General features: G+C 42.4%; 1 protein-coding gene across 1 annotated transcript in view; it reads left to right on the top strand.

The window, feature by feature from the left end:
* The window catches only part of NRDE2 (NRDE-2, necessary for RNA interference, domain containing), a 44,735-nt gene that overhangs the window by 10,716 nt on the left and 9,188 nt on the right, over positions 1-24,831 (top strand). Inside the window, exons 2-9 of the mRNA XM_046647125.1 lie at positions 226-334; positions 1,373-1,606; positions 4,687-4,836; positions 11,413-11,863; positions 12,703-13,108; positions 14,469-14,602; positions 17,310-17,430; positions 22,243-22,418. Of these exons, the coding sequence (XP_046503081.1) occupies positions 226-334; positions 1,373-1,606; positions 4,687-4,836; positions 11,413-11,863; positions 12,703-13,108; positions 14,469-14,602; positions 17,310-17,430; positions 22,243-22,418 (1,781 nt within the window). The remainder of the gene's footprint in view (positions 1-225; positions 335-1,372; positions 1,607-4,686; positions 4,837-11,412; positions 11,864-12,702; positions 13,109-14,468; positions 14,603-17,309; positions 17,431-22,242; positions 22,419-24,831) is intronic.

The raw sequence follows: 24,831 nt of genomic DNA, 5'->3' as shown, positions 1-24,831 counted from the left end.
TGATATCACAAGAGGATTTTGGTCTTAAATATTTTAGAATGTGTTAAAGCCCCATGCCCTTTGTAATAAAAATTTCATGGATTCCCTTCACCTTCTGTGGATTGTTCAAAATGTCTGGCTGACATTGGCTGTGAATTAGGATGTCAGCTGATAAGACGGATTTCCTGCTTTAGAAGTCATATTGAGCTAATTTCATTGATCTTTTTTTCCCTTTTGCATGTGCAGAATTAGACTGGCTGAGCAACCCAAGCTTTTGTGTTGGAAGCATACCATCTCTGAGCCAACAAACTGAAGAGACCACAGCTCTTGCTTCTGAAGGGTTGCCACTGACAAGGTAGTTTTTTTGATAGATGGATTTTTAGTCTTTGTCAGTGTACTGCCTGTAGCTTAGCTGGAATGATGCTCCTTAGAAAACACTATGATGAAAGAGCTAAGTAAAACTCCTCCTGTTACTTAAAGTAATGAGGTGATCCTTGATTTTTTTCCCCTTACCTCAGTCTTACAGATTGCTCCCTTTTTTCCCCCTTTGCATTGCAGTGGCAAGAAGGTGACACAGTTACTGCCAATAATTAGGCCATGAGGGAAGTGGCATCGTTGTGATTCTTAAGTAACTTACTAACCTCATTAGTAACCTTTAGAATATTGTAATTCAGATATTTCTTTAGTTGCATTTTCAACACTTTTGTAAAAATAGAAGGAGCTTATATAATATAGTGTAGGGTAAAATCACACAAAAACTGGGGAAAGCAAGATGGCACACGTCTCTCCCCAGTTTTGAAAGAAGCTTGTTGTAGATCACTGAATTGAGAAATGAGCTCTCTCGCAAATGTAGACTAGCTGGTCTCATGAATATGATGAACCCTGGGAAGACATGTACTCTGAAAGCGTAACAAGCCTTTGGAAATTGAGAATAGTTGGTGCATGAGAGGGAGTTGTTTATAGATATTTCAGTAATGTGAAAGAGCTCATCATAACCTTTAAAACCAAGGACCAGAATTAAACTTTTTTTGGCATTCAGGACATGCTGGCATAAAACGTAGGCCTGAAAGTAAACCCTTTAAAACGTTGCTGTAAAAAATAATACATTTGATAAAATAACTGGTAGATTATTTCCTTTTAAAAATGTATAGATATAAAAGTATAGGTTTAGAACCTACTAAAATTAGAATTTCTTCGTCTGGTGTTATTTTAGGTCCCACTCTTAAGTCTTTAAGGTGAGTTGTAATCCAGGAAGATACTGTGTGATGTATGGGCAAATAGTAAGTCTGTGTGGGCATTTATAGGGTTCCCTTTTACAGATTTCTTTGTCTGCTTATTTATGTATTCTTTTCCCAAATTCTCTTTTGAAAATAATGTTGATTTTCCCAAACAGGAGTCCTCTGAAATCAGAGCCATCAGAGGAAAGTGACACTAACAGAAAGCTCAAATCAATAAGCAGAAAAAAGAAGAAAGAGAAAAAGAAGAAAAGGAAGCATCAGCATCATAAGAAAACCAAGAGAAAACATGGGCAGTCGAGTAGCAGTGGATCTGAGCCAGATACTGATTCTGAAAAGGACAGATCTTCCAGAAGCATCAGAGACAGTAAAAGGGAATCAGAGAAACCAAAGTAGGTTTTTTATTCTCAAATACCTATAATATTTTAAGCCTTGAATTTTTCTCTCTCAATTGCTGGCACAAAGTCGACATTTGAATGGTTATCTAGCCACTCAATCAAAATGGAGTTGATAAATATTTCAGTAAAGCTGGGGGAAAAAAATAGAGCTCTACTATTTGGTCAACATAAAAAAAGAAAACTTTCTTTAAAAAATGAGGGCCATGATTTTATTTGAGAAATGTTAAATAGACACAATATTGTGTCAAAATCTGATTCAGATAAAAAGTCTTCAGGACTTTTGAAAGATGGTGAATGTGCCACACAGTAGGTACGTGTGGGTAAAGGTTCCATCTCTGAGGGGCCGTTGGCCTCCACTCTTAAAAAGAGTAAGAGGAATGTCTTCTCTTCCTTGATTTATCTTCTTTTCAGTCACTCCCGTCAACCCTTTGGTGTACGTGTGCGAGCATGTCCACACACAGACGCTCTCTTTCGTTAAGGTTAATAGCACTTAAAATAATCATTGCTTTTGTCTTTCTTTTGTTGTTTCATGTTTGTTTAGAAGCCCCGTGTTGAAGGTGTAGAATAGTTCATGACCACAGTATTTTCTTTCCTTGAGGGTTTGCTTTCTCTCCTCATCTTGCTGTGCTGTCCACCTTGAGCATATTCAAGTCATTCTGCAAAATGATGTCAGTGCAGGTACTCAGTGATTGCTTCCTCTCTGCTTAATTTAGCATCCTCCTATGTAGGGGAGCGCTTCGCCCATAGGTGGGACAGATGGTATGTGGTGAAACTACCTGAACTATTCTCATTTAACTTTTTTCTTTCCTTTGTTCATACGGACTAGAAGAGAGAAAGTTTAAGTACCTGTCCAAGGCATACTTGAAAAAAAATTAGTGCTGTTAAGATTTTTGCAACTCTTCCAGGATTAGTTGCTTTTGTTGTGTGCTTTGATGTCCCATTGATGTCAGCGAGAGCTCTGCATTGGAGCGACTCTTGAATCTGGCTCCTCGAGTTCCCGTCACAGGGGCAAACAACACAGCCTTCCGGGATCCTTCTGTCATCAGTTCTCTGTTAGAGAGCTGCCGGCCTCTGTGGCTCAGAGGAGCCAGGTTTACTTAGCCCTCTGTGTGTCTCAGGTGCTGTACTTATAAGCTAAGCTTGCTTTAGGAGGGAAAAAAAAGAGTCAGATGCAAAGGTTCTGAATTTGAGTTTATGAGGGCAGGAGCCATGCCCGCCTTGCTTGCACTCAGTACATTTTTGTTAATGTAGATGAATATGTTATTGATATTCTTTTTAGTGTGTCTTCAAAGCAAAATACATTAACTGTTGTATCTTCTGAAAACTCACCTTTAGCTACTTGTCCTTTTTAATAGGTGAGGAAAATGAGCTTTAAAGAATTTCATGAAACCACACAGGAACTACCATTAGAACTTGAAAGGGAGTTATTTTCAGCCTGTGTTTGCCTACCTCAGAGGTGATCTTTACAGCCTCCCAATAGTTTTATGATCCAGACAGCACTTTTAAGTTTGCTAATATTTTGCACAATATCTCTGTTAAGATCAAAATAGATTGTCCTTCTCTTTTACTTTCTTCCTGTTTACTTCTGTAGTCTCTTTATGGGAAGGTGATCGGAAAGAATTGTTTGTTTCCATACAGGCGGGACTGAGATATGGGTGAGTTGTGAGAGTCTTTCCATGATGTCAGGAAAGTGGGTTCCTGACGGGTAGTACACCATGTGGGACTCTATTTCAGGGTGATCCAGGGACGGCTTCCCCAGAGGCCACAGCTCCTAATTGACCTTTGTTTCCCAGCCTGCACTCTTTTTCACCTCAGCTGGAGGCGGATCCTTCCTTGCACACAGCCCGGAGCACATCGTACTTCCTGACTTGGGGTGGGATAAGGGTCTGTTTACTCCCCAGGGGTCGTCTGCAGCTGGCCCTTCTTCCCACCCTCCTGACCCCCTGTTGGTTTTCCATTTCTTTCCGGAATGCATCAATCTCTTTCCCTCTTTTTGCTGCCCTTTACGGTTTCTGTCAACAGAAAACCCTCTACAGTTGTTCTGAAGGAGAGTGTGTTAAAATGGCCATGTATTTTAACCTGAGGCATGTCATTCAATAAATATTTATTGAGTAGCTACTTTGTGTCCCTGAAATACCATCCCCTTGTATTCCCAGCCAAGAATGATTTAGAAGCCTCCAGAATCTTTATTTCTATCTAGGCAGAGCCGAAAAGCAAAGATGGAACAACAGTTAATGGCTCTTTTGACTGCTTTGGCAGCTTCATGTGTCAGCAGCGTTATGAACTGGTTTTCTTTAGAGGAAGAAAGATCTGAGATGCCGGTGAAGCCGTCTCTCCTCTCACTTGCCTCCTAGGGAAGTGGTCCCGTTTGTGTCTGAGCTGAAAGTCTGCCAGCTCACAGATTGAGTCGAAGGGATAAGTAGGGTCTTGTCTTACAGTGGACTCTCTGCCCTTTGTGTAGGAGATCTGTACGAATAGGCTGAACACTGTACACAGTCCATAAAAACGAGACTTAGACCAAGCCTAAGTAACACCTGAGACTGAGCTGTTCAGAACTGTGGCTGTTTTTTACTTTTTAAGCTTTGAGTTGGAATAAATTATCTGAGCACTTTCAAGTAGGTTAGGAGATGTAAGAACAGCCCACTTTAATGTCACCCTTGAAGGTGTGACAGTTACCTCTGCCTGGCACTCCAAAGTGCCTCTGAATAGGAATTTTTTTTTAAGGAAAAAATCTTGTGTATAAGTGTCTTTGCAATTCAAGTTACAATCATTTAAATGAAATGTTTAAAAAGAACGCCCATATCCCTTAGGTTAATTTCTGAGATCAGATGAGTTCTTTTCTTGGTAAAGTGCCATTTAGTGTTGACAGTTTTTGCTTTATTTTCTAAAACCCCTTTTCCAGAGCAGGAGTCCTCTTCCCATCTCTATGGCGTGTGCACATTGTATGTCCTTAGGTATGCTGGATGCTGTGTGGAGTTTGAAATGTTTAACTGTCCTATTTCTAAAACGTGACATATGTAACTGAAGACCTCTAAGTGCCCCTCCCTCCTTCTTCACCTTCCTTTGTTCCGCAGTCAGCAAAATAATGCCACTGCTGATAGTGGACGTTGCCTTGTTTGGCTTGAGGACGTTCAGGCTCTGACAGGAGAAACCTTCAGAATAGATAAGAAGCCGGATCCTGCAAACTGGGAGTATAAGTCTCTCTACCGTGGAGACATAGCAAGGTAACCATCATGATGTCTTTCCCTGATTTTTACTGGTGGGAAGTACCTTCTTTCCCCTCTGAACTCTCTCAGCACTGTCTCTATCTGGTTGCCCCCACCTCCCGCCCCGATTTTGTTGGGTTTTACTCATTGTTAATTTGTTCAGGCGTATGTCTTATCTCACATTCTAAAATGAAAGCTTAAGCCTTACGATCAGGATCCAGGTCAGATTAATCTTATTATCCGTGATGCTTGGCACAGTGCCTGGCATAGTAGATGTTCAGTAAATATTTGTTGAACGAATGAGGCTGAAAATACCTTGAAATAGTTAATTATGACAAACTATCTGGAAACCATTTAGTCTAATCTATATGCCATTTAAAAAGGTTGCGAAAGCCTTTTATTTATCCACCCCCTCCTCACATATGCCATTTAAAAAATGACGTTAAGTGGTAATGACTTTTTCACAATGTTTCCAGTATACATCACCAGATAATCATAAAAATAGGTGATGATACTTGCTTCAGTAATGAGTTTAAACTTTTCTCCTCTAATCTATCAATCAAAAATATTTGGGGGCCAGCCCGGTGGCTTAGTGCTTGAGTTTGCATGCTCCACTTTGGCAGCCTGGGGTTCACAGGTTCGGATCCTAGGCACAGACCTACACACCACTCATCAAGCCATGCTGTGGCAGTCACCCACATGAAAAATAGAGGAAGATTGGCAACAGATGTTAGCTCAGGGCCAATCTTCACACACACATAAAACATTGAATACTTATTAAACCCTTTAGGCACTTAGTACTTTATAAGACACTGTTGGGAACTTCAAGAACAATAATACACAATCTCTATTGCCAGACAGCTTCCAGGCTGTGGAAGTTGAAGGTAGAGAATCATGGATTATAAGGCCAAGAGGAGACTTTGAAGATCATTATCATTCTTTATAGGCTAATTACTTTTAAAAATAAATTTCAGTTTCCATTACTTTTGCTGCATCTTCACATTTAATCATGTTTTCACTCATCATGATGTTATACCTCACCACATAAGCAGTTCCCCCTGAAATTTCCTTTATGATGAGTTTCTATCAGTTATTTTTCAGCATATTTATGTCTACATACTGTCTATGAAAACCTAATGGCGGAGAGTAAATGACTTTCACATTTAAAATGTATTCGTATATTTTTGAATTATTTTAATGCTCCCTACAGTCTTGTTTGGTTGTCCATGCCACCACAGTGTAGTGCCACAGATGTGGTACCGATTGGGCGTGAAGTATGTACCAGGATCCTGTGCTCGTTCTTCACTTGTGTTACCCTGTCTGATCCTCACCGCTGCCCCGTGAGGAGGAAAGCACTCATTTTACGAACGAGGAGAAGGAATCTCAGGGAGGTTAAGTAACTTCTCAGGGGGATGCAGCCAGGTAGCAGCAGAGTTGAGATTTGACCCTGTGTTTCTCTGACTTCAAATGTTTTTTCGCTGTCCATAGATAAAAATGAGACAGGTTGTGCAGTAGGACATTTTCTAGATTGGGAAGCAGACGACTAGTTCTCATTCTGACTTTGCTGTTTATTAGTGTTGTAATCCCAGGCAAGTCGCTTTACCTGTCGGAGCCTCCATTTCTTCATTTGTAAATTGGCATCTGTAACTCTTGCTGTGTCTTACACTCAAATATCAGAAATATTTGATATGGAATTAGAAATTGGTGTGCAAATATAAAGGGTTATTATTGAGTAATAGATGAGAAAAGGAGAAAATGCTGACACAGAGTGCTCTTGAGCCTCTGCTAATGAATGGCCCAGACCTTAGGAAGAAAGTAATTAGAGAGAACTTTATTAATCTAAGCTGCAAAGATACTACTGTAAATGGCTTAGGGCACTGGGGTGATTTCCTAGTAATTTACTACAGCATAAGTGAGGTAAGTCCTCCCTGGATTAATAGCTGTACAACTGTTTGTCCAGGTCTAGAAAGGTATTGATCTCATGGCACTCTGAGGTGGTCAGAGGACTGTTGGGAGTATTGTGTCAGGTACCGAATTTTCACACTTTCAGAGGGACACTGACAAAGCAGGAGCATTGAGAGGAAGGTGAGCAGACAGCTTGGCTAGCACCAGCCTCTGAGGACTAGAATAGGGCTCAGGGATCCGTGGCCTGTAGCAGGGGTATGGTCATTGTCTTTTTTTCTTTTTGTGAGGATGATTAGCCCTGAGCAAACATCTGCCGTCACTCCTCTTTTTGCTGTGGAAGACTGACCCTGAGTTAATATCCGTGCCCATCTTCCTCTACTTTATATGTGGGACACCTGCCATACCACGGCTTGACAAGTGGTGCATAGGTCCACACCAGGGATCCAAACTGGCGAACCGCGGGCCACCGAAGTGGAACATGCGAACTTAACTGCTGTGCCATCAGGCCAGCCCGATCATTGTCTTTTAAGCTTTGTTGGACTATCTTTTGGAAGGTGGATTGACAGTGTTCTCTGTAACTTGGAAAGACAACCAGGACCAATGAGTGGAAGTTTCTGAAAGTCAGATTTGGCTCAGTGCAAAAGCAGACCTTCTAATGGTGTGAGCATCCCAGCAAGGACGTGGTGCGTGTTGGAGTACTGTGATAAACGGGAGTTGGGTTTTTAAGATAGTTTGTAACAGAGTCTAAATTACCTTGGAAAATTCCTTGGGACTAATATACTGTCTGTCAGTGAAGTGAAGTTCAGTCAGTTTTTTCTCCATTTTTGGAATAGATTGTTGTTTCTTTGGCTATACACCAGATGAAATAGTTGGCTTATGTTTAGGAGCCAAGTTTTATAAAATAATAGTAATAATTTAAACTTACCTAGCCCTTACTATGTGACTAAGGACTTTACATGTATAAACTATTATAAGGGCTCTTCTAAGGACCTTATCTATCTAAACTTTTTTTGATCATCCTGGCAATGCTATGACATAGGTACTGTTTTTATCCCCATTTTACAGATGAGGAAACCGAGGCACAGGCAGTTTTTGTTTTGTTCTTTTAAAAATAGCTTGATGAAGGTCACTCTGCTAGTAAACGGCGGAGTTGGAATTCCAGCCCAGGCAGTCTGGCACTGTGAGAGGCACATGTGAATTGAATTCACTGAAGGAAAGGCAAATTTAGTTTGCCCAGCTCAGTTCCCTCTGTGGCTCAGACCTGCTGAGTAGATTCAGGGCAGACTTGGTGCTCAATTTAAATATAGTCTCTTCCCTTACCCCATCTCTCTTTCTTTCTTCCTTTTTTTTTTTTGGTGGCCAAATGCCTACATATGTGTTCATTTAAATTAGTGATATCATTTACTGACCTCCAAGCAAAGTGGGGTCTCCAACCTCTGGAATTATTCAAGTGAAGACTAGCTAATTATTTGATAAGGATTTTATAGGGAAAGTACCTTCATTTGGGTGGATATTACATTAAATTACATCTTAGGTCCTGTCCAATTATTACAATTCTATGATAAATTAGATACAGCCTAAATGTCTAGCAATAGGGAAATGGTTAAATAAATTAGGGCACATCCTCCAGTGGACCAATTTGAAGCCAATAAAATTGTATTTTCTAAAACTAATGGTATGAGGAAATGCTTAAAAGTAGGGAGGAAAGCCTGAAGCTATATATCAACTGTTTTTTAAAAGGATATGTGTGTATACATGTAAATGTATATTCATACACACATATCTGAAAGTAGATACTATTAATAATTCAAACCTGTAAGATGCTTTTTTCTCCTTTATCATTTTCATCTAATTTGCTACAAAATGCAGCTATTAAAGTCAGTTTTACAAAATGCAGTTTTAAAGTCAGAAAACTCAGTAAACTTTTTTAAAAAAGAGATTATATGAATATCTAAAATACTGTTCACTTTCAGTGAAAAATGAGGAAACAGTACTGTTAAAATGATAGTAATTAAGCAGAATGAAACTAGTTTTTTAATTTATTTTTTATTTTTTCCTTTTTCTCCCCAGAGTCCCCCAGTGCATTAGTTGTATATTCTTTGTTGTGGGTCCTTCTAGTTGTGGCATGTGGGACGCTGCCTCAGCGTGGTCTGACGAGCAATGCCATGTCCGCGCCCAGGATTCGAACCAATGAAACACTGGGCCGCCTGCAGCGAAGCGCGCGAACTTAACCGCTCAGCCACAGGGCCAGCCCCCGAAACTAGTTTTTTATTTAAATTTTTTTCCTCAGGGAATGGTAGGCTTATTTTCAGCTGTTTTAGCACTGTTTTATCTCATCCCCCTTTTATTATAAAGTTGTTGTTGACTCATGAATGGAGAGAGATTATCCTGAGGTTCTCTAGGAGCATTTGAGAGAGGGGACAAAGAGAAAGGCTTTGAGGAGAAACGTGTGTGAGAGACTTCCCCTGAAGTGGAGTTCACGGTACTTGGCGCAGTGAGGGAGGCCCCAGAGAGAGCTCCCCAGCTACCTGCTGACAGTGGGGAGCCAAAGGAGGTGACGGGGCTGCACCAGGGTGAGGTGGAGGTGGAGCTTTCTGGGAGTTGACAGATGGCGGCAGCTCTCTCCTGCCTTTTTCTCCCTGCAGCACTTTATTATGAAAATTTAAAAAATTATAGCGTATGTTGAAAGCATTTTAGTGAATACTCGTATACCCACCCCCTGAATTCTGCCATCAACATTTTACTAAACTTTCCTCATCACATATCTATCCATCAACTCATCTTACTTTTTGATGCATTTCAAAGTAAATTGCCAACTTCAGTATACCACCCCTAAAACTTCAGTGTGCATATCATTTAGTAGAGTTCATGGTTTGTTTAGTTTTATATTTTGATTTAAAATTTACATACAGTGTAATAACACAAATCTTCATTTGCTGAGTTTTGACGAATGCATACAGCTGTATAACCCAGACCTCTATGAAAATATGACTCCGACAGGTTTCCTCGTGCTCCTTTCCAGTCAGTCCATACCCCACCTCTCCAGAGGAATTATCCTAATTTTTTTCCACCAACAACGAGTTTTGTCTCTTCTTTTTTTTAAGGATTGTCACCTGAGCTAACAACTGTTGCCAGTCGTCTTCTTTTTTTTTCCTGCTTTTTTTTTCTCCCCAAGTCCCCCCAGTACCTAGTCGTATATTCTAGTTGTGGGTCCTTCTAGTTGTGGCATGTGGGACGCTGTCTCAACATGGCCTGATGAGTGGTGCCATGTCCACGCCCAGGATCCGAACCAGTGAAACCCTGGGCCGCCCAAGTGGAGCGTATGAACCTAACCATTCAGCTATGGGGCCGGCCCCATAGTTTTGTCTGTTCTAGAATTTCATATAAATCGAATCATATGATGTGTACTCTTTTGGGTCTGATTTCTTTCACTCAGTGAAATGTTTTTGAGATTCGTCCACGTTGTGGCATTTCAGTAGTTTGTTCCTTTTCGCTGCCGGTAGTCTTCCATTGCGTGGCCATACCACCATTTGTCCATTCTACTGTTGATGGTCACTTGGACTCTTTCCCGTAGTTGGCTGTTTGAATAAGGCTGCTGAGAACATTTGTGCACAAATCTTTGTGTAGTTATGCCGTTTTGTTTTTCTTGGGTAAATACCTAGGAATAGAATTGCTGGGTCATAGGGTAGGTCTGTGTTAGTTTTTTTAAGAAACTGCCAGACCTTTTCCCAAAGTGACACTACCAGTTTGCATTCCCACCAGCAGTGGATGAGAGTCCTGGTTACTGCACAGATTACTCACCAGCATTTGGTATTGTCAGTCTTTTTCATCTGAGCTGTTCTGGTGGGTATGTGGTGTATCACATTGTGATTTTAACTTACATTTCCTTGATGACTAATGAACATGACTTTTTCATGTGCTTATTGGCCATTTGTGTTTTCTTTTGCGAATTGCTATTCAGATCCTTTGTCCATTTTTTAATTGGGTTGTTTGTATAACATACATACAGAAAAGTGCACAGTTTTCCTTAGGCTGTGCAGATATTCAGTAGTCACGTGTTTGTAACTCTGGGGACGCCTACACGTTCCATAAAAGCGTTTTAGAACCCAGCCTCTTTTCCTCTAGAGTAGAAAATAGCCAAATGTAATTTTATTTGACATACTTTGTTTCAGGATTAAAAAAAGAATCTTAGACCTATTTGTTGTCTTCCTAAGGGGGGACACAGGACCATATTGAGGAAAAGGGACTGGTCTAGGAGACAGATGACCTAGTGTCACCTCTGGTCTCAGTGTCCTTATTTAGGAACAGTGTAAAAGAGGGGATGATGATTTCCGCCTTGCCTGTCACGTATGATTGTGATGATCAGATGACGTAATGTATGTGACAGTTGTTTAACTACAGAGCTTCAGGAAAATATGAATTACTGAGATCTGGAAGACGGCGTGATCTTAAATTCGTGAGACGTTAACGAAGAGTTGAAGTGTTAGAGGAATAAGTCAAAGGGGCAGAAAAAATTAATTGCTAATCCTCATATTTCTCTAAATAGGAACAATTTGAAGGTAAAGTAGATTTGAATAGATGCAGTTAACTTGCATCTAATAGCAAGAGCTGAAGTGGGATGGGCCTTCGCTCATTCAGCGCCAGTGCACCTCTTCCCTGAGTAACCCTTTTTTCTTTTTCAAATAAAAGGTACAAGAGGAAAGGAGACTCCTGCCTTGGCATTAACCCAAAGAAGCAGTGTATATCTTGGGAGGGGACTTCCACGGGAAAGAAGCATCCACACAAGCGTGTTGAACGCTATTTTATGAAGAAGAATGTGGGATTAATGAACATTGACGGAGTTGCCGTTAGCAGTCAAACTGCACCTCCCTCGTCTGAGCCCGTCTCATTTATCCCAGTGAAGGACTCAGATGATGCGGCTCCTCCTGTTACAGCCTGGTTGAACCCTCTGGGGATTTATGATCAGTCCACCACACAGTGGTTACAAGGAAAGGGTGCTTCAGAGCAAGAATCAAAGCAGCCAGACTCACAGGTGGACAGAGAGAGCGCGCTGCTCAAGGCCAAGGTGGAGGAGTTTAACAGGAGGGTCCGGGAGCATCCTCGGGATGTTCAGCTGTGGATGGCGTTTGTTGCTTTTCAGGTAAGTGTCGCTGTCCCAGGTCTTTTACCTCAGAATGGCACTCCTAATCCTGGGCAAACCAATCTACTCGGTAGCGATTTTTGAGTTCCTATGCTAGGGGAACCCGGCACTGGGCATATAAAGATTATCAGAATATAGCCCTTGTTCAAAGTTCAACGAAGAAGAATGACGGATGAGGAATGAATGAAATCTGGGGTAATAAATGCCAGATGTTAATGTGGGGATGAAATGAGCAAGTGACTTGGCACTAGGAAGTAAGAAAGGATCTCCAAGAGATGGTGAAAGTTGAGCAGACTCTTGAAAGAAGAGGAGACGTTCACCAGGCAGGGGTCGGCGTTCCTGAAGTACCAACAGAACACACAAAGCTCACAGAACTGCGAAAGAGGGAGGCTGCTCCTTCACTCATCTGCTTGGAGCTGTATGCTCTCGTTCTGAAATATATGGATTTGTCTTAGTCCCACTTATTCTTTTGAGCCACTTAAACAATTACCATATTTTATCCCACATTTGGTTGTGTTATTGTTAAAACTGTCTCTTCAGAAGAGGTTTTCAAGACATTGCATGTTAGTTATTGATACATAAATCTAAGTTTAAAATGACAGAGTGGACAGGTGAATCAGGTGAAATAAACACAAGCTCAAACATACTAGGTGATGCAGGCACCCAAGGAACTGAGTTTTCCTTAAAAGAGATTGTGAGAAACAAGTGGTTATCAAGAAAGTCTTAGTAACAGTTCATTTTGGGAGCTGAGAAACCCTTTGGGGCTCTGTAAGCATTGTTGAAATCCTGACGATCCCCCAGTTTGTGTGCATTTGTAAATTGATGTTTTTGTTGTCGAGGACGAGGTCATGAAAAGTCCGGGCCTGTATGCCATCGAGGAAGGAGAGCAGGAAAAGCGAAAGAGGTCCCTGAAGCTGCTTCTGGAGAAGAAGCTGGCCATCCTGGAGCGGGCCATTGAAAGCAACCCGAGCTGCGTGGACCTGAAGCTCGCCAAGCTGCAGCTCTGCACGGAGCTCTGGGAGCCCGCCACCCTGCTCAGGGAGTGGCAGAAACTCATATTCTTACATCCCAACAATACAGCCCTTTGGCATAAATATCTTTTATTTTGCCAGAGCCAGTTTAGCACCTTTTCAATATCAAAAATTCACAGTCTTTATGGAAAGTGCTTGAGTACCCTGTCTGCTGTTAAGGATGGCAGCATCTTGTCTCACCCTGAGTTGCCCGGCACCGAGGAGGCCATGTTTGGTAAGGAGATGATGACCAGGCCTGCTTACGTGGGAGGAGTGATACTTGCTTTTGGCTTTCGTTGAAAATGAAGATTTATTTTTGGTTTATTTTAGAAAGGTCTAAATTGATAAAACTGATTTTTAAAAAAGTACTATGGCTCCTTTTGATTGTAACAGATTCTGCCCCCTCCACCTTCTCGGTGGTGGGGCCTTTGGGCCAGCAGAGTGTGGAAAGTATCAGCGAGCTAGAGGTTCCGGCTTTTCTACTTATTAACCAAGTAAGCAAGTTGAGTCTCCTGCCTGCATTGGCTGTTGATGGCCTTAGCTGTTGAGATGCCTGTACTGCTCATCTCACCCAGTTACAGGGTCTCAGCAGTAACGTTCATGGATGTCCTCACTGGCTGGAAATCGCTATATAGATATAGGTTATCTGTATTATTATGCCATTAACATTTTTGCCATGTCCCAAGGGAGACCAGAATATAAATTTTGTCCAGTAGTGAGACCCAGGAGACAGCATGATATGCAGGAGCTGGAGACTATCCCTCTTGACTTGAATCCTGGGTTTGCCCTTCACTGGTTCTGGTGTGACCTTGAATAGGTTCCTTAACCTGGTCAAGCTCCGGTTTCTTCCTCAGCAACACTAGTGTGATACCTGCTTTCTGGGGTCATTGCGCACATTAACCAAGATGCTATATGGTGAGTCGAGCTCAGTGTCTGGCACACGGCAGGGATTTATTTGATGGAAACCTTGCTATTACTATTAACTTTTAAAGATGTAAATATATTGCTCTAGAACTAATAAGCATTTACCACATTGACTTAAAGAGTTTGTATTTGACATCATTTCTGATATCCACAAATAGCTTAATGTTATTTAGTAAATGGAACTGTACCACAGTTAAGATGAACTGAAGTTTTCCAGCATGGAACCTTGGTTTGTTGGCAGCACACTGAGCATATGATGAAAACTCCTGGGGAATAATGCCATCCAGTGATCAGTTGTCACAGATCTTTGCTTTCTGATAAAAATCTACTACGCCATCCTTTTCCTAGAATTTTTCTCGTAATAAAGAGCTTTGAGTATTAGATAAGCAATATTCAGACCAACCTCTTGCTTTATTTTTATGTAATATCTGTAGTTTTTATTGTTAATTTTTATATACTGCGATGGTTTCATATAAAAACGAGAATAACTATACTCTGATTACTATTGTGAGTCCTTTTAAATCAGGACATGTATGTAATACAGCTTTGGAAATATAACTAATTTCAGGGAAAAGATGTTCTCGCTGTTTAACTGCATCTTTATAGAAATTATGTTCTTTCCCTGTAATGGTGCTAACCAGGATTCCTCCCCCGACTCTCCCTGCTTCCAGCCCTCTTTCTTCAGCAGTGCCACTTTCTGCGGCAGGCCGGTCACTCTGAGAAGGCCGTCTCTCTGTTCCAGGCCATGGTCGACTTCACCTTCTTCAAACCGGACAGTGTGAAAGGGCTGCCTACCAAAGGCCAGGTACCAGTTCTGCTTGCGCCTTCTTTCTCTCTCTCTCTGCCCCCCGGCCGCTTTTGGGGGAAGGTGTGGATAATGGGAGGTTATGGTAGTATTTTTTAAATATCCTCCTTTTATATCAGTCCTGCTGAGGATTGTTTCTCAGAAATATTCTGGCAATCCAAGGAAAATTCCATAACAAAAGTAGTGAAACATGTAGAGGTGAGAGAAGGTTCATCCCCTCCCCCAGTATAGAGACTCACTTATGTCCTTTTTTTCTTTCTTTCTTAAGGCCCTTGTTTAAATGCTTGTTATCCCCACCGGCTGGGGAAACAGTTGCCATGCCTTTTAAGCCACATGCTACCCTCTCCCACCCTTGTGCATTCTAATCTGGGTCTTGTGTCACTTCCCAGTTAGCCTTTCCGCTACCGAAAATCTTTGCTGGAGTTGCAAATGAAAGTACATGTTGGCACTTTGTCCACACCCATCCTAACTGGGGAGGAGTTAATCATTTAGATGACGAGTGAACATTGCCAATATTTGTGATGCCTGCGAAGCAATAAGAAAATCTTACCATAGAACTCTCCATATAAGAAAACCTTCTTTTCCCCCTTTCCACTGAAGAAAACTCAGTTTCCTAGTCTGCAAAGATAGTCTAGTGGAAGATGGCTAGGATGTCTAAATTTATGGTGAACTTTTATTGGTCTTTTTTGAGAGGTTAAGGTCTCCATCTTGTGGAATTTTCATGAATTGCTTGTAAAGACTATTTCTATCATTACTTTTATCTATTTTTTTCTAGACAAAGTTGGGTTAAAGAGTATTGGTTAGTATTGGTATAACTGATTATTGGTATAATAAGTCATATAACAAAGTTATTTTAAGACATGCTTTGTTTTTTGTGTGTGTGTGTGTGGTGAGGAAGATTGGCCCTGAGCTAACATCTGTTGCCAACCTTCGTCTTTTTTGCTTGAGGAAGATTGTTGCTGAGCTAACATCTGTGGCAGTCTTTCTCTATTTTTTATATGTGGGATGCCACCACAGCATGACTCGATGAGTGGTGTGTAGGTCCACACTCAGGATCGGAACCCATGAACCCCAGGTCTGCTGAAGCAGACTGCGCAAACTTAACCACTGTGCCACCGGGCTGGCCTCCATGCTTTGCTATTTTAAGAATATGCTGAGCTACAGAAGTGGCTCTTAGCTGACTCTGTGGAGCATTGGGTGTGTGGCTGGGGGGTCAGGATCAGAATCACTCTCGTCCTCACCCTTTTGCTGAAACTTTCTGTCTGTGCTGGACAGAGTTACTGACGGGACGGGAGGGCGCTGCCCAGGACTATGAAGCATCGAGAACTACTCTTCTAAAGTGTCAAGAGCCTGATCCACCCTCTGGAGGTTTTCAATACTAACAGCACGTGTCATTGCAAAGCATTTACATGACTGCTTTGGAATAAAGCTTTTTATTTCCTGACACTCCATATCTGAGACATTGGAGAGACGTTGTTACCACAAGCTTGGTAGCATAACATACAGCAGGCAGTGTCTGCTGTTACCGGTCTGTGTTTCTGTGGAATAAATAAATTGGCTATACGTTTATCACACTTTAAAAAAATACCCTTTTTTTCCTTGAGTGCGCCTTCCCCCATCCCTCTTAGAAGAGCAAAACCTAGAAAGAGGGAGTGTCGTCTCCCAGTTCTCTCCTGAGGTGGCTGAGTGCGCTTGGAGTAAGGCCCTGTCAGGTCAGGACGGTCACCTGCCCGTGACACAGCCTCTGCCAGGCCTGCGTGGCACTCCCTGGGGCTCAGGCTGCATAATCCTGGCCCATGGGGTGCCCTTCAGAAGCCTGCTCATCCTCTTCAAAAGGTTTCTTACAAAAGCTTTCATTGAGCAGGTTATTGGCTCACTTTTCAAGTCCTTGTCAGTTGATAACATGATCGCTTGCCTGTTCGTTGCTGTGTTCACAGTCTGTTCCGTAGGGAATTCTTTATTGCCACTGAACTGGTTACCACACTCCGCAGACCCGGTGCCCACGTGAATGGAGGAGGGCCTGTGGTCACAGGGCCCGGCTTTAACACGTAGACCTTCTTATCCAGCAGCTGCCCACCGTGTGCAGCTCTGTGCCAGCAAGCATTTATTGAGTGCCTCCTGTGTTCTGGGCACTGTGCCAGGTGTTAGGAACGTACAGTTAGTTGAGATGTGGTCATGCCCTCAAGAGCTCACAGTCTGTCCTGTTGAAACTTTGACTCCCCTTCCCCTGAAAAGGTCTTGAAAGCAACTTGACTTCAGGTCTTAGGGGGCCCAGTGGCGTTAGGGGAACTGGCAGTGCCACTGTTCCCAGGAGTCTGGCCTTCCGAGGTCAGAACTGGAAGCCATTCCTGTCCTGCCCAGCTGCAGGCCCTTCTCGATGGCCTTGGCCGGTCTTTTTGTAAGCTAATCTCAGAAGTGTCATCTCATCACTTTTTGCTGTATTTTATTTGTTAGAAGAGGTCACTAGTGACTTCCAGGCCAAATACAACGAGGCAGAAGTGGGTTGGGGGGGCTAGCTTGGAGGCTGCAACCACACTAGATAATTATTTTTTCTGATTTGGAGTGTGTGTCATCTGCTTCAAAGACTAATGACAAGCAAGATTTCAAGAACCATTAGCCCCTCTTGTGCCAGTCAGCACCTGTTTTGCCCAGTGACTCAGCAGTTTTGTGCAAGTTACGCTAACCTCCATGTTTTAAACCCAAACAGGTGGAGTTCTTTGAGCCCTTTTGGGACAGTGGAGAGCCCCGGGCTGGGGAGAAGGGCGCCCGGGGCTGGAGAGCGTGGATGCACCAGCAGGAGCGGGGTGGCTGGGTGGTCATCAGTCCAGGTGAGGCCCCTCTTCGTTAAGATGTGTATGCCTTTTGCTTCTGGAATTTGTTTTTATGTCTTTGTGATTATTTGTTTATATGTATAAGCTGTTTATCGGTAGCTTAAGAACATTGTACAAACATCAAAATATCAAAAATAAATGAAGTAGCTGTCCTGGGAGAACAGACTGCTTCTTCCCCTGAGGGTGTTTAAGGCAGTTGACCCCCCACCCCGTTCCTTCAATACATGATGCTTTGAGGGTTCGAGTTTCTTTCCAGAAGAAATAGTTTTCATTTTTTCCTTTTATAGGTTGCTCCTGAAGAAGTAATCTTGTTATTAATCCCCCATACCTCCATTTTAGTGTGTATTTAAGATATTTTTTTTTGTATGGACCAACAGATCTGTTGAAAAGTACTTACCTTTTTTGGAATGCTATAAAATAATTATTGACCAGCATTTATATAACTGTCGTTCTAAATGACCCCAAAGTACCTTCCAGATTTACATTCTAAGACAGTGCTGTCCAATAGAAATATAATGCAAGCCGTATATGTAAGTTCACATATTGTAGAAGCCACATTAAAAAAGTAAAAAGAAACAGGTGAAAATGATTTTGATAATGCATTTCCTTTATCCTAGTATATCAAAACATTAACATTTCAACATGTAATCAATATTTAAAAATTTATGAGATAGTTTGCATTTTTTTTCATGCAAACTATTTGAAACCTGGTGCGTAGTTTACTCTGACAGCACACCTCGGTTTGGACCAGCCACCTTCCCGTGCTTGAACCACATGGCACGGCCGCCGTGCAGGCTGGCCAGCTCTTAGCTATTCAGGAATTGCGTCACTCCCTGCTTTCCTGACAGTGGGAGGGGAAGAGCTCAGGCTTGGCCCGCTTCTTCTCACATGGGCAACCATTCTGGGCCTTGGTTTCTTCATCTGAGGAATGAAAACTTTGGCTTAGCTACCATCTGTGTGGCCGTGCAGAACTCTGGGCCAGGTGACATCTCTGTCACCACTAAGGCGGGGGAGGGGCCCTTCAGGTTTCAGGTAACTCCTCTGGGCGGTGCCATCAGGTGAGGGTCATGCCTCACTTGGTCTGTTGAAGGCTCAGCTGGGTTTTTTTTCTTTTTTTTTGAGGAAGATTAGCCCTGAGCTAACTATTGCCAATCCTCCTCTTTTTGCTGAGGAAGACTGGCCCTGAGCTAACACCCTTGCCCATCTTCCTCCACTTTTTATACGTGGGACGCCTACCACAGCATGGCTTTTGCCGAGTGGTGCCATGTCCGCATCCAGGATCTGAACCAGCGAACCCCTGGCCACTGAGAAGCGGAACGTGTGAACTTAACCGCTGCACTACCAGGCCAGCCCCAAAGGCTCAGCTGTTTTGACTTTGAGTGTTCTTTCCCCAAAAGAACTGGAGCTGTTGTTCAGGCTGGCGAGTGGTTTCGTATATGAAGAAAATAATCTGCAGGGCAAACGGAAGTAGATGTTGCACTTTTAGACACTGAGTCTGCAAGGCCACATTGAGGAAGGACCAAAAAATAAAAGTCTTATTGGTAGTAACTCTGAGTGACAGATTCAGCATGCTTCTGTGTTTTTAGGTTGTTTCTGTTAATGAGCAGTACTCTTAACAATGCACGATAGTTATGTTCTAAAGTTTACCATAGTCTGCATTTCTGTGAGGGCAGAGTTCTCATAGCAGTGTCCAGAGACCGAGTTAACATTACTTCTCTGTTAGGGTCTAACAGTCACTCACAGGCAGATGGGAACTTAGTTTTCTCAGAAGGTAAAGCACGTGTTGAAACCCTGATATTTTAATATCAACTAGGGACACGTGTTAGTGCTTATATTCCCTGCAAGCTTTCCAAACATTTCCATTGTCGAGAATCTTCTACTGAATTTAATAATTTCTTTCTAATGAATTTAATGGGAGTCTTTAAAAAACCCAGCAGGGTCAGAAGACAGATTGAAAGTTTCTTGTTTCCAGAAAACCAGTGGATACATTTTTTGATTTTGTTTTATTTTTAATTCCTTTATCCGCCTGGACAAGGTTGGCATTTAGAGAAGAGGTGGCATCTATCAGTGATTCTGAAGTATTTTGTATTCATACATCCCAGCTTATTTCTTCTCTCATACCCTCAATTCCTGGTTGTCTGTACTTGTTACATATATATTTTCGTCCAAAACCATGGAATCTTTTGACTTCCTTATGTAATAAATTTGGGTCTCTAAGTCTGATGTATGACTCACAGGGGTAATTTCTTTTATGATAAGTTTTTCAATGAGATTAAAGGATTACTTTAAATGTAGACCTTTAGAAGAAGGTGATAGTTAAATTTTAGTTTTCTTGAGAAATTCACAAGAGCATTTGCGTAGAATATTAAGTTTAAAATGCTCATACACATATCATATATTTGAATTCCTTGGTGTTTTTGTTTGTTATTTGTTTATTTTGAAATTCTTACAGATTCACAGGAAGTTGAAAGAAAAATACACAGGGAGGTTTTGTTGCCCTCCACCCAGTTTCCCCCCATGGTGGTACTATTTATCACAGCCAGGAACTTGACACCATCTGCAGAATTTATTCAGAATTCCCCAGTTTAGAAGCACTCATTTGTGTGTGTTTGTATAGTACTAGCCGGTTTTGTCACATATGTAGCTTCCTGTAGCCACCACCACAATCAAGATACAGAGCTGTTTCATCACCCCGAGCCTCCCTCGTGCTGTACCTTTTAGCCATAGCCGCCCTCCCCCCGACCCCTGGGAACTATTAATCTGTTTTCCATCTGTTATGTTATTTCACATGTCATGTAAATGGAATTATACGGCTTGTAACTTTTTAAGACAATTTTCTACTGTAAAACATACATAAAACTGACCATTTTAACCACTTTTAAGTGTACAGTTCAGTGACATTAATGACAGTCACATTGTTGTTCAACCATCATCCCCTCTATTTCCTCAACTTTTTCATCTTCCCCAACTGAAACTGTGCCCATTAAATGCTAACTTCCCGTTCCTCCTTCTTCCCCCGTGACGACCCCCACTCCACTTTCTGTCTCTGACTTTGACTATCTTAGGAACCTCGTGTAAGTGGAATCATACAATATTTGTTGTTTTGTGGCTAGCTTATTTGTCTGCAAAGTTCATGCAATGTGTAGCATGTGTCAATATTTCCTTCCTTTTTAGGGCAGAATAATATTCCATTGTGTGTATATACCACATTTTGTTTGTCCATTCATCTGTTGATGGACACTTGTTGCTTCATCTTTTGGCAATGCTGCTGTGAACATGGATGCACACAGATCTGTTTGAGACCCTGCTTTCAATCCTTTTGCATATGTACCCAGAAGTAGAATTGCCAGATCATATGGTAGTTCTGTTTAATTCTTTGGGGAACCGCTATATTGTTTCCCACAGTGGTGCACCATTTTACATTCCTACTGCCAATGCACAAGGCTTCCAGTTTCTCCACATCCTCATCAATACTTGTTTTCTGTGTAACTTTTTTTTTTTGAGGAAGATTAGCCCTGAGCTAACATCTGCCACCAATCCTCCTCTTTTTTCCTGAGGAAGACTGGCCCTGAGCTAACATCTGTGCCCATCTTCCTTTACTTTATATGTGGGACCCCTGCCACAGCATGGCCTGATGAGCCATGGTGTGTAGGTCTGCACCTGGGATCCGAACTGGCAAACCCTCGGCCCCCGAAACAGAACGTGCGAACTTAACTGCTGCACCACCGAGCCGGCCCCTCTGTGTAAATTTTTAAGATTGACTTTTCTTCACTTAGCATAATTCCCCTGAGATTCATCCCCATTGTTGCGTGCCTCAGTAGTTTGTTCATATTTATTGCTTGTAGTGTTCCGTGGTCTAGATATGCCACAGTTTGTTCTACTGTTCCCCTACTGTGGGACACTTGGGTCATTTCCAGTTTGGGGCTATTGTGAATAAAGCTGCTGTGAGCATTAGTGTGCAGGTTTTTGTGTGAACGTACGTTTCCATTTTTCTGGGATCAGCACTCGAGAGTGCATTGCTGGGTCTTGTGGTAAGTGCAAGCTTGGTTTTATGAGAAACTACCAAACTGATTTCTGGGTGGCTGTACCATTTTACATACCTTGTCTGTTTATTTTAAAATATTGAACTTTACGGAAGACTCCAACTTTTCTCCTCTTCCATTCTGCATGTTCAGAGTTAGGAAACAAAGTGAAATAAAGTATAGGCTATCTTGAATTGACTTTTTTTTTTTTTTTAAGAAGTGAACATAGGTCATAATCATAAGGCCACTGGCTAAAAATCCTGATAGCTTAAGAAAATCTAAAGCAATGCTGTCATTAAATGTCATTTAGCATTCTGGAACTGTGCTAATACAGTAGCCACTAAGCACATGTGGCTATTTTAGTGAAAATTAATTAAAATGAAATAAAATTAAAAATTCAGTTTCTCTGCCAGCTGCATTTCAATGCCCATTGTCGCATATAGCTGATGACTACCGTATTAGCTCAGATATAGAACGTTTTCCTCGTCACAAAGTTCTGTGGGACAGCACTATTCTAGAATAGGCGTCATGCCCATTTAATTGCTGTGACAGTGTTAAAAATCATCTGATTTCATCAGCTAATTTGCTAGTTTTTCCTGGAATCTTGATTGATTATAGGAGAGTCCCTCTATGCCACCAAGTGTCCCAGAAGGCTGGGCCTGGGTCTTCCTTTTCTTGGCACACACAGCAGGTACCCACCACAGGAGCTGGCATAGCAGGTTGATTGGGTGTCGGTGGTGGTTTGGTTTGCTGCTTAGGTGAGCTAAGAGTTTTTTTTCTTGTTTAGATGATGAGGAGGAGGAACCAGAAGATGATGATCAGGAAATAAGAGATAAGACTCTGCCCAGGTGGCAGATCTGGCTTGCTGCTGAGCGGTCCCGAGACCAGAGGCACTGGCGGCCGTGGCGCCCAGATAAGACCAAGAAGCAGACTGAGGAAGACTGTGAGGATCCAGAGAGACAGGCAAGTCCCCCACCCCAGGAGGGACCCGAGCCTTGGGGTGTTTGCCTTGTCTCCATTCCCATTGGGGTGTGGTTACCTGAAGGAAGGTTGCTGGGCTCTCTGGGCACTTGCCAGGCTTAGGGGATGCTAGCCTACTCCTATACCTGTCTGGGGAAACTTTCCTCTTACCGAAAACCAGGGTAGAATTTGGCTGCTGGTGATGCGGGAGCACAGAGGCACTTGACCAGATAGTTCTTGTGCTCGAGGAGTGGGGGAGGCGCTCCTGGTCCCCACTCTGGAGATGGCCTTCCAGTTATTCAGTTAATTTTGCACCTGGAAGCCTGAGGGTTCAGGGTTTAACAACGCAGAATCACTGTCCTAGATTCTGTAACTGTCCAGTTTCCCCACCCCCCCCTTTTGGAGCCTCAAAGATATAGCAGATAGATGTGACTCCGGAAGACACGAGGGCCTGGATGTAGAGGCCATGTTGGGACAGTCGGTATGCAGCTTGTCCTGCTGGGGAGGCAGCTAGCATTTATGGAGACCCCGTTGCGCCCCAGGCACTTAACTTATGTTACCTCCTTTACTGTCATTGTGTGACTTGGTACCTGCTACTTGGTGTCTAGTGGCCAGCAGCTCTGGAAGATCTACATTGAAATAAAGGAAGAGATTCTATTTTGATACCTGGAATTGACCCAGTTTCACAAGATACCAATTATACTGCTTGACACGTGACGTGTTATGCGTACAGACTGAGGGGTTTTTACGGTAGCGAGCCTTGTGGGCATACTTTCCTACCAGTTACGTGTCCTGAGGCTGGGCACTTTTGCCTGTTTTCGTCACTTGCTGAATCACTAGTGCCTAGGCAATGCTGGTCCTGTGAGTGCTCAGTTAATATTCCTGGGTGTTGAATGACTATTTGATTCCAGAAATTCTGCTCTACGCAGAGGGGATCAGCATGAGCGAGGGCCCAGAGTACATGGAATGTTTGAGGAGTGGTGAATGGGGTGGCCAGACTGAAATTAGGACCAAGAATTGGGAAAAGAGAAAGAGGTGATCTCTGGGCAGGACGGAGGGGCCAACTTCCAGAGGAATCTCAGCTCACTGGAGTGCTTTTGCACGCACTGGCGTGAGGGAGTCTGCACAGGAGGGGCCTTTCCTGGCTGAAGCCGAGTGCTAGGGAAGAGCGGGGTCTTCCTTTGATGTTTGGGGGTTTTACAGAGTTCATGTTCCCCTTCCAGAAGTTAGCTCTCAAGCCTCAAATTTGAGGCAGTTTCCTGGAAGCTTGTTTTGGGAGCAAACTACTGCTGGGAGCAATTTCTTGTCTCTTAGCTTTTTCTCTAGTCAAAGCCTGGAGGAGAAAAGCTGTCTGACTAATTGATGGCTTTGGTGAGTTGAATCCCAAGTGGTCCAGTTTCATTGTGCTCACGTTTGGATTTCCTCTTTGCTGAGAGCCACAAAGACCAGTCAGATAAGCAGGACCTGGAGGCAAGGGGTCGTCTCCATGGGCTCCAGTTTAGAGTTAGTGCATGAAATCAGCTCTGAACATTTAGTTAGAGTTAGGCTCTTATAGTTGCTCTTAATGTTGTCCATTGGTCCTGTTGTTTTCTTTTTACCTTGCTGCTGTTTATCTATTTTTCTTTTTTACTTTTTATTGAGATTATGATAGTTTACAACCTTGTGAAATTTCAGTTGTACATTATCTTTAGTCATGTTGTAGGTGCACTTCACCTTTGTGTCCACCCCCTACCCCCCCTTTCCCCTGGTAACCACCTATCAGTTCTCTTTGTCTACATGTTTAACTTCCACCTATGAGTGGAGTCATACAGAGATGTCTTTCTCTATCTGGCTTATTTCACTTAACATAATACCCTCAAGGTCCATCCATGTTGTTGTGAATGGGATGATTTTATCCTTTTTTGTGGCTGAGTAGTATTCCATTGTATATATATATGTACCGTATCTTCTTTATCCAATCATCAGTTGATGGGAACTTAGGTTGCTTCCACATCTTGGCTATTGTGAATAATGCTGCAATGAACATAGGCGTGCATGGGTCTTTTGGAATTGCTGATTTCAAGTTCTTTGGATAGATACCCAGTAGTGGGATAGCTGGGTCATATGGTATGTCTATTTTTAATTTTTTGAGAAATCTCCATACTGTTTTCCATAGTGGCTGCACCAGTTTGCATTCCCACTGTTTATCTATTTTTGAGCATATTTTTCATTTCCTGGTGCAATTTTGTACAAAGAAACAACAAAATAGTAAAGTTCTTATCTTCTATCTTAAAAAACTTTTACAATTGTAACTTATCAAAGTAACTACAAAAGCAATTATGTGTGCTTTCAGAAATGATTATGATTCTAGGTTTTCTACGACTCCATTAGGATACTTTGAAATTTGGCTCAAGCCTGTTCAGCTTCTCCCTCCTTC

Source organism: Equus quagga, chromosome 20, assembly GCF_021613505.1.
Source record: "Equus quagga isolate Etosha38 chromosome 20, UCLA_HA_Equagga_1.0, whole genome shotgun sequence".
Taxonomy (NCBI): Eukaryota; Metazoa; Chordata; class Mammalia; order Perissodactyla; family Equidae; genus Equus; species Equus quagga.
Note: the sequence above shows the minus strand (reverse complement) of the source record. Positions and strands in the feature narration are given on the sequence as shown.